The 18127-nt window shown below is 47.1% G+C and overlaps 1 protein-coding gene across 1 annotated transcript; it reads right to left on the bottom strand.

Moving 5' to 3' along the window:
* Positions 1-5680: 5680 nt before the first annotated feature.
* Positions 5681-8937, bottom strand: Muc21 (mucin 21, cell surface associated). Its single transcript, XM_076916811.1, has 2 exons — positions 6415-8937; positions 5681-6054 (listed from the first exon to the last, which is right to left on the bottom strand). The coding sequence occupies exons 1-2, from the start codon at positions 8935-8937 to the stop codon at positions 5890-5892; spliced, it is 2688 nt and encodes an 895-aa protein (XP_076772926.1). The 3' UTR covers positions 5681-5889.
* Positions 8938-18127: the final 9190 nt, after the last annotated feature.

The following is an 18127-nucleotide window of genomic DNA, read 5'->3' as shown; positions in this document are numbered from 1 at the left end:
TGCCACAACCATCTCTTTTTTTAAAATTAATTTATGTTTATTGTCTGAATGAGTGCATGCCATGTGCTCGAGGAGGCCAGAAGAGGGCATCAGATCCTCGGAGCTGGCATTAATAGGCGATTGTGAACCACCCAACCTGTGTTCTAAAATCCGAACTCAGGTCTTCTGGAAGAACAACAGTACGTGTTCTTAACCTCGGATCTTGCCAGGTGCTTTACCAACTGGGCCATTTTCTAGTTGACTTCCTCTTTTCATGGGTTCACCTGCCTCTAGTACCTGGGGTGGATTGGATGCTGCAAGGAGACTATGCAGCCTACCAGAGGAAGCCCAGCACAGACTCCCACAGTCTAGAGTCAAGGAAAACCTCCATCCATATCTTCTGGAAGCATCTGAGTGGGCATCGCATCCTCACGTACAAGAGCTCACACTCACAGCATCTGAGTGCCGTTTGTGAGGCAGGTAGTATAACCTGCAAAATCTGGACTCCCTGAAGTTCCCAGTATGCAAGTGAGAGGCTTGAGGAAGCCACTTGAACTTCAGCAGCATCTACTATGACAACTACGATCCCAACCTCTTTTTCCAAAACCAGTCACACGGAGAGTTGTCTCTGTCTGATAAACTCTGGTTCTTTATACGAGCAGCAGCCTGACCTGACTATTGAGCCATCTCTACGATCTTCTTTCTTTTCCACACAGGGTTTCTATGTAACCTTGTCTGTCCTGCAACTCGCTCTGTAGACCAGGCTGGCCTCTATCTCACAAGATATCTGCCTGCCTCTGCTGGGATTAAAGCTGTGTGCCACCACACCCAGCTGCCATTTTTTTATTGATTGTGGTTCCTGGATATCCAGGCTTTGACTCTTTTGTCAAATGTGCCTCTTGCAACATCTCCTGTCTTGGCCTTTTGGCCCGTCTCTGTCTCTCTGTCTCTCTGTCTCTTCTGTCGCTGTCTCTATCTCTGTCTCTCTCTTTCTCAGCATGATCTGTATGGCCCTGGCTGTCCTGGAACTCATGGTGAGCCCCTCACCACAGCCTCCTGAGCTTGTGTGAAGTGTGAAGGTGTATTCCACCACACAGGGTTCCTTTACACTCTTACACGTGTGTTCAGACACAGAATTCCTGATATTTGTTCAGCAATTTTTTTTTTTTTTTTTTTTTTTTTTTTTTGGTTTTTCAAGACAGAGTTTCTCTGTGTATTCCTGGCTGTCCTGGAACTCACTCTGTAGACCAGGCTGGCCTCGAACTCAGAAATCCGCCTGCCTCAGCCTCCCAAGTGCTGACATTAAAGGTGTGCGCCACCACCGCCCGGCTCAGCATTTTTGTTATCATTAGTTCTTGCTGTGTTGTGTTTAAATCTCTAGGCCTTCTCTATTGTCATAAAGATATCTAACTCTTCTCAGAACTTTTCAAGGATTCAGGTGTCTAGTCCATGGCCTGGGGCCACGTGTGCCCTGGATTATCTATGAGTTCACCTAACACAAAATTGTAAATATACTTAAAGCATGAATGTTTTGTATGAGAGGAGCTGGGGATTTGGAGGGCATGGCTGTGTGACTGGCATGTCCCACTGGCCCTGAACTCTTTGAGGGTGGAGAAGGTGGGTGACTGAGTCCAGTTTCTAGGGTTTTGTAAAGCAGACAGATGTCTTCTCCCAGAGGGAGTGAGGAAGAAGCTCATAATCACCCGAGCTCCTGGGTCGGTCTTTCACACTGGCTCCTCAGCCTTGGCCATGGTTCTAACCACCTGAAGCCCTAATTTTAGGTTTCTCAAACCACGGGGAGCTTTAATGCAGTCCATACAAGTCACTTTTATTTGCTGTCATTGATCTGGCGTGATACTTGGGCACTCATTTCCAGTGGTGGCAGAGAGGGCGTCACTATAGGTGGGAAATAACATCTAAATTCACTAAGTACTGAAGCTTCAATTGCACACCTTCCAAGGGGTCTCTAGGAGTGGCCACTGTGTGACTCCAGCTCTGCAGAGAGCGAGTACATGGAAAAGTCAGCTAGTGATGATTTAGTTAAAACAGCAGCTACTTCTCAGGGTGGTAAGAATGAAGAGAACAGGGAGGGACCAGAGGAGCCTCCTGAGGAGAGGTGATGTGTTCTGTCATGGTAACAGTCTGCCGGTGTCAGTGTAACACACAGTTACATCATATGCCTGAGTTAGAACCCAGTGATCTAGAGCAGGGTCAGATTGAAGAAGCAGTTGAATTGTCATGCATTCAAAGCCATCCAGGGGCAAACATGAAAACGCAGACAGACAGACAGACAGACAGACAGACAGAACTAAACCAGTGTAGCACTATTGGGAGGTAGTAGAAACTTAGAGATGGAGCCTAGTTGGAGGTTTTACAGTCACTGGAGACAGAACTTAGACGAGAGCTTCGTCCTTACCTCTTCTTTTCTTCCTACCTCACACAGACCTAGAGCTACAGGGTCAGTTCATCATGGCCTGAAACATCTAAAACCTACCTGTGAGTAAAAATAAACTTCTCTTTGTAAGTAGATCATCAGGTATTTTGTTACAGTAACAGAACACTGACTAATACACTCCTCTTCCATTGATGGACAGATGGGTTCACCTGTTCCCACCGCATCCTGGATAGAAATTCTGGCATGATCATTGTTACAATGTATCTAGACTATAAAACCACAGAGGCTGAGGACGCCCAGTTGGAGAACTGTCATCAGAAGAGACAAACCACAATTAATAACTCTGAAGCAGTTTGACCTGGAAAAATGGTCAAGTCAGAGGCCAGTTTCTGTATGCCTTTTTGGAGAGTCCATGATTGTGAAGAAAGGCACATGCAGGGTTGAGGGCTTAGAACTTGTTTTTCAGTAAGAAAGGTCAGTTTTGAATGAAAAACCAAAACAAAAACAAAACGAATGAGTTGCTTGTTCCTAGGCATGGTTGAGGAGGTTTGTTGTAGGTCTGAGGGAGAGCACAGTCAGAGGCATTTGGAAGGGTCCAGACTGCACAGGACCATAAAAGGGGAGGCTAGGAGGGACCCTCTTTACTCTTTAAAGTTTTTGCTTAGGTCAGATGGTCTTGGCAGCCTTGGATATTGTCAGGATAAAGAAATAGCTTATGGAATCACAAGATGGCTCAGCAAGTAAAGGGACCTTTTGCCAAGCCTGGCCTACAAGGTGGACAGGGAGAACAGACTCCCACAGGTATTCCCTGACAGCCACACATCCACCATGGCAATCCCCCACATACATACATACATACATACTTCATACATACATACTACATACATACATGCATCACACATGTTTACATCATACATACCTACATCATACATACATCATATTTACATCATACATACCTATACCATACATACATCATACATATTTACATCATAAATACCTACATCATACATCCTTACATCATACATAGCTACATGTTGGTAACCCTGGGATGCATCCTGAATAGTGATGTTAACAGGCTCTGGGTGCACACTCTAGTTGTTAAGAAAATGAGTCCTGACATCACCGTCATGTGCCTAAATCACTGGAGATCCCTCCTCCTTGGTCTTTCTTCTTCCAGGGACTCATTATTTAGCTTCGTATATGAAAATGATTATTTACATGATGTGCCTTGTAATATTTTGATATTTTCATTGAGGTACAATTTCCACTTTATCTAGTTTACCAGTTTACCCCGTGATTTGGCGTATTTCTCGTAATTGGTGTGGTGGCTAGTCTCAGCCATCAATTTCCCACACTCAGGAAGAGGGAACTTCAGTTTAGGGGTTATCGCTTTCAGGTTGGCCTAGGGGCAAGTCCGTAGGGCATTTCCATGATTGCCACTTGATGTGGGTGCTGTCGTCCCTGGGCAGATGGGTCTGGACTGTATATGAATGTTTAGCTGAGCAAGCCAGTAAACAACATCACTTCAAAACCTCTGCTTCAGTTCCTGCCTTGAATTCTTGTCTTGGTTTCCCTCTATGGATTGCAAATCGAAGATGAAATAAGCCATCCCTTCCCCAAGTGGCTTTTGGTCAGTGTGTGTGTGTGTGTGTGTGTGTGTGTGTGTGTGTGTGTGTGTTGGGGAAGCAGCTTTGGTTTTTGTTGTCTTTTCAGACAGTGTCTCTGTGTTGATGGGCTCATCCTGATTGTCCTGGGACTCACAATATACAACAGGCTGGCCTTGAACTCCCAGAGATCCACCTGCCTCTGCATCCTGAGTGCTGGGATTAAAGGCATGACTACCATGCCTGGCTCCTTCATATATATATATATATATATATATATATATATATATATATATATATAATTTTTTTTTTTTTTTTTTTGGTTTTTCGAGACAGGGTTTTTCTGTGTAGCCCTAGCTGTCCTGGAACTCACTCTGTAGATCAGGCTGGCCTCGAACTCAGAAATCCACCTGCCTCTGCCTCCCCAGTGCTGGGATTAAAGGCGTGCGCCTGGCTCCTTCATATTTTTTATATAACCCTTTCCAGGTTCCTGTCAGCAGGAGGTACCTTTTTGCAGGATGGTCACCACAGCTCCTGCTTCTAGTTGTTGGATCCTTAAAAAGTGGTATGATGATGACATTGTCCCCACCTATATTTGGCACAGCACAGCCTTGTGGGTAGAACATAACTAACAGTTTTGTTGTCCCTTCTGAGTAGTGGGAGCAGAGAGTTGTTTCTCTTGCTTTGAGCAGGATTGAGCCCATTAACACAGCTGGTTCTTACCTGCCCCAGGTGAGAACTTTTTGTCATTCTCTGGATTCAGAGTGACTTTATCTCTGCAAACGGCTGCCCCCTGTCCTCCAGACCTAGAAGGGCACGCAACCTTCTACCCTGGACCACCGAAGTGATGCAAAAGAGGGGGCTCACTCCTCTTCCACTCTGGTTTCTGCATACAAGAATCTGATTCTAGAGCAGTGCTGCTGTAGACCCTTCCCCGAGTCCCTCCCTTGTCACTTTTGCCAACCCAGTTTCCCCAAATTTCTAGCTGTGTTAGTTTGAATAAGCATGGCTCCCATAGGCTCATGGATTGACTACTTGGTCCCTAGTTGGTTAAACTTTGGGAAGGATTGGGGGATGTAGAGTTGTGGGAAAAGGTATGGCAGGAGATGTAGCCTTGTGGGAGGCATATGGCCTCATATGGGGGTGTGGTCTTGTGGGAAGAGGTGTGGCCTTGTGGGAGAAGTGTGGCCTTGTTGGAGGAGGCATGGTCTTGTGGGAGGAAGTGTGGTCTTGTTGAAGGAGCTATGTCACTGAGAATGTGCTTTAATGTTTCAAAAGTTCGAGTCATTCCCAGAATTTCTCTCAGTCTCACAGCTGAGTCTCAAGACGTGGGATCTTAGCTACCGCTCCAACAACAAGCCTGCCTATCTGTTGCCATGCTCTCTGCCATTCTGTGCATGGACTCTAACCCTCTTAAACTATAAGCCCCCAATAAATTCTGTCTTCTATAAGCTTCCTTGGTCATAGTACCTTATCACAGCAATGAAAAAAAAAAAAAAAAAAAAAAAAAAAAAAAAAAAAAAACTAAGACTCCAGGATACTGGATCCTGCTTGGGGCAGGAAGACTAAGAAAATGGCCACACGTGGATCTTGAATGAGGCCTCTGTATTTTCTTGTGGAGATTGAGAAGGCCACACAGATTCTTGTACGAGTGCTCTCCCATATAACCAGAAAATTTCCCTTCAGAGCTCTAGATTCTCTCTTCAGACATGTTGGATGTTTTATTTCTTTGTGAAATGACCAAACAATGCATTATTCTCCGTGTGTCTGGTAAAGACAGAGGAGAAGCATGTATCTTTCTCAAGGATGTCCAGGACCGGAACAAAGCGGGAAACGGACTCCTAGAGAGGTATACAGAAGAAGCAGTGTCTCAGAAGGATGCGGTCCTGGGCTTCACGGGCAGTCGTTACGTTACATCCCATTCATCTCTATGACCTCAGAGATTACTGGTCTCCTCCAGGAACTGGTAGGGCTTCCCGGAGTCGGAGTCGTATTGGATCTTCCAGGACCAAGACGGGAGTTGTGGGGATTGTAGACTGTTACTTCAGCAGCATTTCTCAGAGACAGGTATCTTTTCTAGAAAAAGAGTTCACAGCTTAAGAGCGCTGTCTCCTCCTCCCAGGCACTTACCGTGGGCAACTTTGTAACTATACAAATGCCCTCTCTTCCCAACAACCCTTCTTTCATGTTCAAACCATCCCCTTCTGTAAAACTCCCCCTGGCCTCCACTCCTATTCGAACGCTTTCCTCAGACTCAGTGAATTCCACAAGACGTGGATACACTCTTCTGATTATAATTTCCTGTTTCTGCTTGTAACTCTCCTGATCTCCACTTCTTCCCATCTACTTCCCTAGGGCTGCTGTGATTTACCCCCCTCCGACACCCCCCCCCCCCCCCGTTTTCCCTAAGCAGCTTGTTACATATCAGGTACTCACCACACAAATAAAGAGTCCAGCAGAGAGTCCCATGACCATGACAACAGAGGCCAGGGTGATGAGAAAAACTTCCCAGGGTTTCAGGGACCCACTGGGCTTCACCTCTATCACTGGAGTCCCAGTGTGGCCAGAGGTGGTGTGGGCGTCAGTGGAAACTGTTGGCGTAGAGTTATTGTGGGTGGGGCTCAAGCCAGAGCTGGAAGCTGTGATGGACCCAGATGGGTTTGGTGTGGATGCAGAGTTTGAGGCTGTGCTGTTCCCAGTGGTGGGTGAGATGGGTGCAGGGTCAGAGGCTGTGTTGTTCACAGAGGGGTTCAGGGTGGATGTGGAGTCTGAGGTTGTGCTGTTCCCAGTGGTGGGTGAGGTGGATGCAGGGTCTGAGGCTGTGTTGTTCACAGAGGGGTTCAGGGTGCATATGGAGTCTGAGGTTGTGCTGTTCTCAGAGGGGTTCATGGTGGATGCAGGGTCTGAGGTTGTGCTGTTCTCAGAGGGGTTCATGGTGGATGCAGGGTCTGAGGTTGTGCTGTTCTCAGAGGGGTTCATGGTGGATGCAGGGTCTGAGGTTGTGCTGTTCCCAGTTGTGGGTGAGGTGGATGCAGGGTCTGAGGCTGTGCTGTTCCCAGTTGTGGGTGAGGTGGATGCAGGGTCTGAGGCTGTGCTGTTCCCAGTTGTGGGTGAGATGGATGCAGGGTCTGAGGCTGTGCTGTTCCCAGTTGTGGGTGAGGTGGATGCAGGGTCTGAGGCTGTGCTGTTCCCAGTGGTGGGTGAGGTGGATGCAGGGTCTGAGGCTGTGCTGTTCCCAGAGGGGTTCAAGGTGGATGCAGGGTCTGAGGTTGTGCTGTTCCCAGTTGTGGGTGAGGTGGATGCAGGGTCTGAGGCTGTGCTGTTCCCAGTTGTGGGTGAGGTGGATGCAGGGTCTGAGGCTGTGCTGTTCCCAGTGGTGGGTGAGGTGGATGCAGGGTCTGAGGCTGTGCTGTTCCCAGTTGTGGGTAAGGTGGATGCAGGGTCTGAGGCTGTGCTGTTCCCAGTGGTGGGTGAAGTGGATGCAGGGTCTGAGGCTGTGCTGTTCCCAAAAGGGTTCATGGTGGATGCAGGGTTTGAAGCTGTGCTGTTCCCAGAGGGGTTCAGGGTGGACGCAGGGTCTGAGGCTGTGCTGTTCCCGGTGGTGGGTGAGGTGGATGCAGGGTCTGAGGCTGTGCTGTTCCCAGTTGTGGGTAAGGTGGATGCAGGGTCTGAGGCTGTGCTGTTCCCAGAGGGGTTCAGGGTGGACTCAGGGTCTGAGGCTGTGCTGTTCCCAGTTGTAGGTGAAGTGGATGCAGGGTAGGAGGCTGTGTTGTTCACAGAGGGGTTCGGGGTGGATGTAGAGTCTGAGGCTGTGCTGTTCCCAGAGGGGTTCGGGGTGGATGCAGGGTCTGAGGCTGTGCTGTTCCCAGAGGGGTTCGGAGTGGATGCAGGGTCTGAGGCTGTGCTGTTCCCAGTTGTGGGTGAGGTGGATGCAGGGTCTGAGGCTGTGCTGTTCCCAGTTGTGGGTGAGGTGGATGCAGGGTCTGAGGCTGTGCTGTTCCCAGTGGTGGGTGAGGTGGATGCAGGGTCTGAGGCTGTGCTGTTCCCAGAGGGGTTCATGGTGGATGCAGGGTCTGAGGCTGTGCTGTTCCCAGAGGGGTTCATGGTGGATGCAGGGTCTGAGGCTGTGCTGTTCCCAGAGGGGTTCATGGTGGATGCAGGGTCTGAGGCTGTGCTGTTCCCAAAAGGGTTCATGGTGGATGCAGGGTCTGAAGCTGTGCTGTTCTCAGAGGGGTTTGGGGTGGATGCAGGGTCTGAGGCTGTGCTGTTCACAGAGGGGTTCAGGGTGGATGTAGAGTCTGAGGCTGTGCTGTTCCCAGAGGGGTTCAGGGTAGATGTGGAGTCTGAGGCTGTGCTGTTCCCAGAGGGGTTCAGGGTGGATGCAGGGTCTGAGGCTGTGCTGGTCCCAGTGGTAGGTGAGGTGGATGCAGGGTCTGAGGCTGTGCTGTTCACAGAGGGGTTCAGGGTGGATGCAGAGTCTGAGGCTGTGTTGTTCACAGAGGGGTTCAGGGTGGATGCAGGGTCTGAGGCTGTGCTGTTCCCAGTGGTGGGTGAGGTGGATGCAGGGTCTGAGGCTGTGCTGTTCCCAGAGGGGTTCAGGGTGGATGCAGGGTCTGAGGCTGTGCTGTTCCCAGTTGTGGGTGAGGTGGATGCAGGGTCTGAGGCTGTGCTGGTCCCAGTGGTAGGTGAGGTGGATGCAGAGTCTGAGGCTGTGCTGGTCCCAGAGGGGTTCATGGTGGATGCAGGGTCTGAGGCTGTGCTGTTCCCAGAGGGGTTCAGGGTGGATGCAGGGTCTGAGGCTGTGCTGTTCCCAGTTGTGGGTGAGGTGGATGCAGGGTCTGAGGCTGTGCTGTTCCCAGTTGTGGGTGAGGTGGATGCAGGGTCTGAGGCTGTGCTGGTCCCAGTGGTAGGTGAGGTGGATGCAGGGTCAGAGGCTGTGCTGTTCCCAGAGGAGTTCATGGTGGATGCAGGGTCTGAGGCTGTTATGTTCCCAGTGGTGGGTGAAGTTGAAACAGAGTCTGAGCCTGTGCTCTTCTCAGTGGGGTTTGAGGTGAATGCAGGATCTGAGGCTGTGCTGTTCTCAGTGGTGTTTGGCACATAGGAAGTATCTGACGCTGTGCTGGACCCAGTGCTGGTTGAGCTGGAAGCTGAGTCAGGGGATACGCTGGAGGTAGTGTGTACATACCCTGTGGTATAACAGAAGTTTGTTTGTTTGTTTTTCTGAATAAGAAAGACCATGAAAGGTAACAACAGACTGACATCATTGCTTTCTGCCTCCTCCTTTGTCAAATTCATTGCATGGGTGATTTTATTCAGTGCTCCTGAGTCTCCGTGGACACCATCATTATCAATCGCCTAATCAAGAATGAGAGATATTGACTGTTTCCTTGTGCCCATGGAAGTCAGAAGAATGAGCTGGAATCCCTGGGTCTGGAATTACAGAGGGGTGTTGGCCACCGTGTGGGTTCTAAGAATGGAACTTTAGTCCTGTGAAGAGCAGCCCATGTTCCAAACTACTGAGCCATCTCTCCAACCCCGTAGTATATTTAGACAAGCCCAGCCTACATCATCAGACTATCTCCAAGCAAACAACAACAAAAAACCAGCAAGAAGCTAAACAAAATAAAAGCAATGATAATATCAAAAGGCAAGACTGAGTTATCTGATAAACATTCTATATTCTCATGTTTTAAAAAAATCTCAGTTTTAAAAAAATACCATAAAGGAATTGGAGGGCCGGGCTTCACCATAGGGGTAAGCATTTGCCAAGCACAGGCAAACACCTGTATCTGAACCTCAGCATGAGTGTGCAGACGTTCATGCATACACACACATATACATGCACACATATACACACACACATATACATGCACACATACACACATATACACACACACACATACACACACACATAGACATACACATATATACACATACATATACATGCACACATAAACACATATACACACACACATATACACACACACATATACACGCACACATACACATGCACACATATACATGCACACATACACACATATACACGCACACATATACACGCACACATACACACACACATACACACACACATAGACATACACATATATACACACACATATACATGCACACACATGTACAGAGAGAATCAGACAGACAGAGAGGGGGTGTGGAGAATTACCAGGTAACCAGATAAGTGTTTTATATATATGGGGTGTGTGCCTGTGTGTGTGCATGTGTGTGTGTGTGTGTAAGTAAATATCTACTGTATTCTATTGCTGTTATAAAATCTTCAACAAAAGCAGCCTTAAGGGAGGAAGGATTTATTTGGCTCACAGTTCCAGGTCATGGTCCCTTCTTGCAGGGCAGCTAAGGATGACCCAAAGTGGACCAGGCAAGCGAAAGGGGTGGATTTGACTGGGAATGTCTTGAGGAATAAAATGAATGAATTAAAATATAGTTTGGAGGAGGGACTGGAAAGGTGGCTTGATGGTTAAGAGTACTTGCTGCTTTCAGGGGACACAAGTTTGGTTCCCAGCACCCACACCAGGCAACTCACAACTCCTGTAACTCCAGCTCCAGGGAATCCAATAGCCCCCTCTGCTCTCTTCAGCTCTGTACATACCTGGTGCATGTAGTCAGCTTGATTTTTTTATTTAAGATGATGAATTCCCCAGGATTCCACTTCCTGCCTCTGTGCAGGCAGAGCGTGGAGTGTTCATTGAAGTCAGAACCGAAGTAAAAACCAGTCAAGGCTTTTTGGTTTTTGAGAGGGCTCATCTGTACCAGGTTGTTTTTTTTTTTTTTTTTTTTTTTTTTTTTTTTTTTTTTTTTAACTTACTCTTGATCTTCCTGCCTCAGCTTCCTGTGTGCTGAGATAACAGGTCCCCGTGCTGAGAAGCACTGGAGAGTTTCTTACACACAATAGGTAGCCCAGCCTTTATCATAACATATCAGAAGTTTCCTGGAAAAAGCCCAGTAAGGCTAAAACCCACTGGAGTCGTCACTTTTGCTCTTTTGTAGAGTCCAGAAGGGTCTTCCCGTCTACTTGAGACAGTGTCTCCTTTACAACCACCTGACACAGAGAGCCTTCCTTTAATTTTATGATCAGTGTTGTCTTTAAAATTAACTTGCCAATCGATCACTTATTATCCTCTGTCCATTTTAAAAATTTTCAGACAGAGTCCTGCTAGGTAGTGCTGGCTGGCTGGCTGGCTGCTGAGACCTCAGGCACGAGGGACCACGCCCGGCTCTATTTGTTTGATTTGATTTGATTTGATTTTTTTTTTTTTTTTTTTTATCTTTCCAAACCTAGGGCCTCCCGAATGCTGAGTAAGCACTCTGCCCACGAGCCACCTCTGGCCTCTTGTTTTATTCTATGCTACGTCATCTCAAGACAGAGTCTTACCACATGAACAAGGCTACCGTTGAACTTGCTCCATAACCGAGATAAGCCTTGCTACCTTCCCACCTCAGGTTCCCCAGTAGCTGGAATTATGGGCCTGTGCTACCCCAGCTAGAGTGTTAGATCCTATTCTTCTTGGTCTAAGATCAACTTAGGGTGATTTGGAATTAGGGTTACAGACAGGAGAGAAATGACACTTAAAAAACAGTCAAGTCAGGCTGGAGAGATGGCTCAGTGGTTACGAGCACTGACTGCTCTTCTAGAGGTCCTGAGTTCAAATCCAGAAACCACATGGCGGCTCACAACCATCTGTAATGGGATCAGATGCCCTTTTCTGGTGTGTCTGAAGACAGCTAAAGTGTACCCATATGAATCAAAATAAATAAATCTTTAAAAAAAAAAGTCAAGTTTTCTTACTATTTAAACATCTAGCCCACATCACACAGGTTATCCCATACAACCCAATGCCTGGGAAAGCCAGTCCCACACAGAGTGCTTAATAAGTGGAGCCATGACTTAGGTTGTAGGCAATGTGAGACCAGAGATCACGATATCCATTGCTGGCTCCTGGGCAGTTATACACCATTCCCCTGAAGAGATGAAATGATGGCTCTCTCTGGGGAGAACAGGAGCTTGTCCCAACGTCTCCCACCTCCTCAGAAGCAGCCAGACCATCCGCATTTAGGTAAATGTCACTCACCACTTTCTAAAAGCAGGAACTGCAAAAGCAGCCAGCAGCAGAGCTTGCTCTCCCTCTGCATCTTCCTCTGCCTCCCTGTGGCTGGCAGGCAAAGATACTTGGACCCCAAAACGTGGCCAAGTTCTAGGGAGTTCTTGAGAAAGAGGAAGTAAAGATGAGCTCCCAAGAGCTCAGTTCTTCTAAGAGCTTGCACCTGGGGAGGTGGTGGTCAGATGCCTGAGATGTCAAGTGTCCTCAGCACTAGGCTGTCACCTTGTTCTCATCACTGAAGTGCGACTGAGACCTTAATAGGTTCCCGTGGGCCAGGGAGAGGCTGGGCACTTATCTTGACAGACTGCCAAGTGTGAGCATGTAAGGAAACAGTACTGAGCCTGGGAAGGCAATGACCTGGGGGTCAAGGGGATGGTACTAAGACAAAGAATGACATGATCGCACTGTGCTGGGTTGAAACAGGAAGAGAAAAAGGAAAGAAGATCAAGACTGTCAGAGGCAAGGGACCCGCCCCTGAGGCAGGGACGGGGTCAGAAACCTGTTCTAGCTCATTTGTTTCCTGGTCAAGAAATTCTGTGGTTTGACGTTAGCAGAGAAGAGGCCCCAAGGATCTCAGCTGAAGGGCAGGACCCTACGTCATCAAAGCAAACTAAAACACGAGACTCTAAAGGGGCCCTTGGATAGTAGGGCCTCGGGATCCTGGATAGTAGGTGTGCGGCACACTCATCAGCTCACACAGAATCAACCGAGGAAGAGAGAAGACCCAGAGTCAGCAGAGCCATCTTTGGGTTTTGTCTTTGTCCATTTTTCTGTTGTTCTCACAAAGGACTCGTCTTAGTTTGGTCTCTGTTGCTGCAACAAAATAGTCTGACCAAAAGCAGCTTAGGGAGGGAAAGATTTATTATTTTGGCTTACACGTCCAGGTCACAGACCACCACTGAGAGAAGTCAGAAGAGATACAAGGAGCTTGAGGCAGAAACTATGGAGAAAGGCTGTTTTTATCTCTCACTCTCTGGCTCCCTTGCCAGCTCATGCTCTGCTAGCTTTCTTATACAGTGAAAAACCACCTGCCTAGGGATAGTGCTGCCCACAGTGGGCTGGACCCTTCTGTATCAGCACTCAAGATGGCCTCCTACAGATATGCCCATAGGCCAATATTCTCCAGGTAATTCCTCCATCTAGACTTCTCTCAGATGATGCTAGGCTGTGTCAAGTTGACAATTACTGTTAATCAGGGGAATGCCTGAAGCTTTAGAAAAAAAAAAAAGAGAGAGAGAGGTTAATATTTAGCTCATAGTTTAGGAGGCTTAAAATCCAAGATTGGGCAGCCCCTGATGCTTGGCTCTGATGAAGGCTGTTTATTGGAACATGATGGTCAATGTCATGATGGATGATGTCATGGTGGGTGATGATGTCATGGCAGAAACACATGTGAGCAGAATGGATCACATGGTAAAATATGAAGAAAGGGTTTTTAGGAATATACTAGGTTCTCTGTTCTCTCCCTGTTCTCTCCAGACCAAGAAAGCCCCAATCATGAGGAAAACATCAACCCCCCTCAAAGTGCCAGTCACCTCCCCTTAGGCCTTTTGACTCTCAAACATGGGTGTTCCCTCCATTACAGCTTTCCCACCTAGGACCCTTCTCACCCTTCCAAACAAAGCATCTCTCTAGTTTATACCAGGGTAAGTCATAGGGTCTGCCTTGGGAGTCTGCGTCTAATGGAAGAGGAATGGTCTGAATCCTCTATGAGTGTTGAGTTTGGTCTGGGCACTTGGATATTGCCAGCTCAGAGCACATGTGGCCAGCTAAATGAGTGTGACCAGACAGATCCAAATGAGCAGAGGGGTTTGAGGGATGGGGAAGGAGTACCACTTGCTAGGATGGTGAAATGCCACTGGTCAGTCAGCCTGTGAGAGAGGAGAGGTTTCATGCAAGAGGCAACATTTCTGCCAGTCAGTGTGCAGGTGAGCGGACATTCTTCGTGAATAAGACCTGTTGTGAGAAAGCTGGCCACTATCTGGAGATGTGAAGCAGTTTGGAACGAATCGGTCTGAGACAGGAAGGAATGTGGCATGCTGCGTAAGACACAGAGGTAGGTCTCCGTTGTGGCCATGCTGGGCCACTCCTGAGTCTAAGGCAAGAGGCTGCAGTAACAGGTGAGGTTCCAGTCTTCCCTTATTCTACAACTGAAAAACTGATAGCTCTCTAAGAAACAGACATTGCCAGCCCAATCCAGACTTAGCTGGAATGGGGGGTGGGGTGGGGGTGGGGAGATCTTGGATGTAAATTCAGAGTTTTGATTTAGCTACTTTCCAAAAGTCGTACTGTATGTACTGATCAGAATCTAAATGTAACTAATGTCTACTCATCCTCAAAGCAGGAAGCTTGGAACACTTTATTAATCCCCATGACTCATCTTCCAGGTCACGCACTAATGCCGTAAGCACTTTCTCATTCTGTCTTCTGTGGTCTGGGAGTTTGCTTTCTGAGATAGAGGCTTGCCGTGTGGCCCAGGTTGGCCTCAAACTACAGACCCTGATCCCCACCTTAATCTCCCCCCCCCCCCCGTGCTAGTCACATATACACCATTACACCCAGCATTGTTTTTCCTTTTGTGTCTGTGTGGTGCTTGGGACGAAACCCTGAGCCTTCGGTATGCTAGGCAGACCTACCACCATCACAGAGCTACAGCCCCTGCCTTTAATTCTACTTTATTCTTTTTCCTTCATGAGAGACAACATTACTGGCTTACGTGTCATCAGCCGAGCATTGTCACACAGCTGCATGCAGACTCAGGGGAAACTGAGGCAGACAACTTGCTTACCCTAACTAGGTGTCATGGCATGTGCCTGGACTACCAGGACTGGGAGGAGAAGCAGAGAATACAGGGTTCAAAACCAGCCTCAGCTACATAGTAAGTTTGAACCCAACTTAGGCTACATGAAACCTTATCTTAACAAACACATCTAACCCCCATCCCTCAAAAAAAAAAAAAAAAAAAAAAAAAAAAAAAGAAAGAAAGAGAAGAAAAGAAAAGAAAGGAAAAGAAAAAAACACCCCTAAAGCTGACCATGGATGTTTTGGGAAGCTATGAAGGCATGACACACATTTAAACCCATTTACTTCATATTCTAGGGGCTGAAGAGATGACTCAGTGGTTAAGAGCACTGACTACTCTTCAAGAGGTCCTGAGTTCAATTCCCAGTAACCACATGGTGGCTTACAACCATCTGTAAAAAATTCTGGTGTATCTGAAGACAGCTACGTACATTAAATAAATAAAATCTTTAAAAAAAACCTTACTTCATATTTTGCATTTAATGTTTCTAATAGTGAAAGTTTTTATGGACCTGAGCCAGCTTGGTTTTGTTTGTTTCCTCCTTGGCTTTCTCTCCTGGTGTCTTTTTGCATTTAAGATTATCTGACACTGTGTGGATCTCCCTGAGAGTATCACCTGTAGACTTTATCTGAAAGCCGAGCTGAAGGAATGGCCTTCCTCAGAGAACACATACATGTTTTCCCAAGCACACGCAGGCATGGCCATTTGAGGATTCTTTTAGTTGGGTTATAAGATTGAGGAGGTTTGTTTGTTTTGTTTTGAGATAGGACCTCACTGTGTATGTAGTCCTAGCTATCCTGAAAGTCACCATGATAACCTTGAATTTACAGAGACCCCCACCTGCTCTGCCTCCTGAGTGCTGGGAGTTAAGGCATGAACCACCACACCTGGTCCCATTTTCCCCTTTAAACAAACAAACAAACAAACAAACAATTTTATGTCAGGCACAGTGGTATACCTCTTTAATCCTAGCACTCAGGAAGCAGAGGCAGGAGGATATCAGTGAGTTTAAAGCCAACCGCTTTTACAAACCAAGTTCCAGGACAGCCAGGACTACAGAAAGAGACCCTGTATAAAAGAACAACATTTATTGGTGTGGGGTGGTACAGAAAAGGGTACTGGATCCCTGGGGCCTAGTCACCTCTGTGGGTACTGGGTACTGAACTTGTTTTCTCTGGAAGAAAAGCAAATGCTTTTAACCCAGCCGAGTCTTTTGCTTTTATTTATTTATTTTTTTTTATTATTTTTAAAATACTCTTTGTAGAGGCTGATGAGATGACTCAGAAATTAAGAACACTGTCTGTTCTTCCAAAGGACCCAGGTTAGGATCCTAACACCCACAAGATGGCTTTTACAGACAGACAGTTACAACCCCAGTTCCAGGGGAGCCAGTATCCTCATCTGGATCCTGGGGTACTTCGTTCATATGATATATTTGCAGGCAAGACACACATAAAACAAAAATAAATACTGAGTTTCTGCACAGTAAATGGGCATGCGCAGAAACAAGAACATTCCTGGTGCTACCAGAATATTGATGCCAGCGGGGTGAGAGGCTTTGGTCTAGCCCAAGTCACCTAAGAACCAGGCATGGCTCTTGCGAGGCAGACACAGGCAGATCTTTGTGAGTTTAAGATCAGCCTTGTAAATGTAGCGAGTTCCAGGCCAGCCAGTGCTACGTAGTGAGACCCTTTTTAAAAGAAATAAGTAACAATAAATAAACAAATTCCAAGTGATAAGACCGCTCGACTCTAGGAGGCTGAGCCTCCAGTGTCATGGGACTGAGATCTTTTGAGTGACCTTCAGTGTGAGACTCTACCTGAAAGCCATATTAAATACTGTTGGGTTTACTGTTTGTTTCTCGAGGCATATGTATCTTATTCTTCCTTGTACCATGCCAAGAGACAGGCAATTTTACTTGTATTTCCTTCTAGGAGGGATGAATTTCATTTTGGTTTATATTTACAGGAAAGGTTCTAGATTTAAGTGAGGATCCACTCCTGGACAGGTCACCTGGACTGGTCCATGAAGGTTGAAATAACTTACGCTCAAATTCTATGGGTTTCTTTTTGCTTCCTTGTTCTTTAGTGGTTTTTTGTTTGTTTGTTTTTTGTTTTGTTTTGTTTTTTCGAGACAGGGTTTCTCTGTGTAGCCCTGGCTGTCCTGGAACTCACTCTGTAGACCAGGCTGGCCTCGAACTCAGAAATCCACCTGGCTCCGCCTCCCAAATGCTGGGATTAAAGGCTTGCGCCACCACCCGGCTGTTCTTTAGTGTTTTATGTCAACCTGGGCTTGTTTGTTTATCTAGGGTCACTCCGTGTAGCCCAGGCTGCTCTCAAACTCCTGTCCCTCCAGCTGCAGCCCCGTGAGTGCTAGCTTTATAGGTGTGCATCACCATGGCCGGCTCAGTTTCCCTTTTACCTTGAGCACTGTTCGATCTCCTGCCAACTCCACATTCCCTGGAGATTTACCAGCCATCTTGTTTCCTTCAGGATATTTTCAGAGAGGACCCTCTGCTCCGTTAAGTAGTATAGTTTCATTCTGTTGCTACGATAAAACACCCGGACCAAAAGCAACTTAGGGGAGGAAAGAGTTTATTCGGTTTACAACTCCAGGTTACAGCCAATCACAGAGGGAAGTCGAGGCAGGAACTGGAAGGTTGGCCTATGTGAGGCTGTATGGTTCTGAAGGCAACCGAGTCTATGTCACAGTCTAATGCTGCACCTACCTGAAGCACAGCCCTGTTCACTCTAGAGCATGCAAGACAGCTCGGTGGGCGAAGGTACCAGCTGCCGAGTCTGAGGATCGGATTTTAACCCCCAGGACTCACATGGTAGAAGGAAAGAATGTACTTCTCCAAGTTTTCCTCCGACCTCTGTGTGCCAGCCGTGGCATGCATGCTTCCCATCTCCTGCAGTCAGTAAATGGATGTAATAAAAACTTGTAAGAAAATTAATCTCATATAAATGTCACCAAAAATTTATTTGGATACTAAAACGGTGCTTTTTCTCTTTTTCCACACATGCTCACTTACCGAGCAGAAACGCAGTCTTACAACACGCATAGCAACTAAAACTAGAGAACTATAGGACAGGGTGAACTACCCAGCTGGTCTGACCCTGTTTGTGGGGTGTATGTGTGATGGCTATTTGTGTTGTCTATATCTGGAACAAACTACAATCCAGAGATGGAGGGCACACCTATGATCCAGATC

This window comes from Arvicanthis niloticus, chromosome 20 (genome assembly GCF_011762505.2).
Source record: "Arvicanthis niloticus isolate mArvNil1 chromosome 20, mArvNil1.pat.X, whole genome shotgun sequence".
NCBI lineage: Eukaryota > Metazoa > Chordata > Mammalia > Rodentia > Muridae > Arvicanthis > Arvicanthis niloticus.
The sequence above is the reverse complement of the archived record's forward strand: the minus strand, read 5'-3'. Positions and strand labels throughout refer to the sequence as shown.

Excerpts from the sequence above, each read along its gene's own strand:
- Muc21 (XM_076916811.1), bottom strand. The coding sequence starts at position 8,937 with ATGAACTCCTCTGGGAACAGCACAGCCTCTGACCCTGCATCCACCTCA. Across the intron at positions 6,055-6,414 it reads CTGGACTCTTTATTTGTGTG|AAAAGATACCTGTCTCTGAG; the intron begins GTGAGTACCTGA and ends CTCTTTTTCTAG.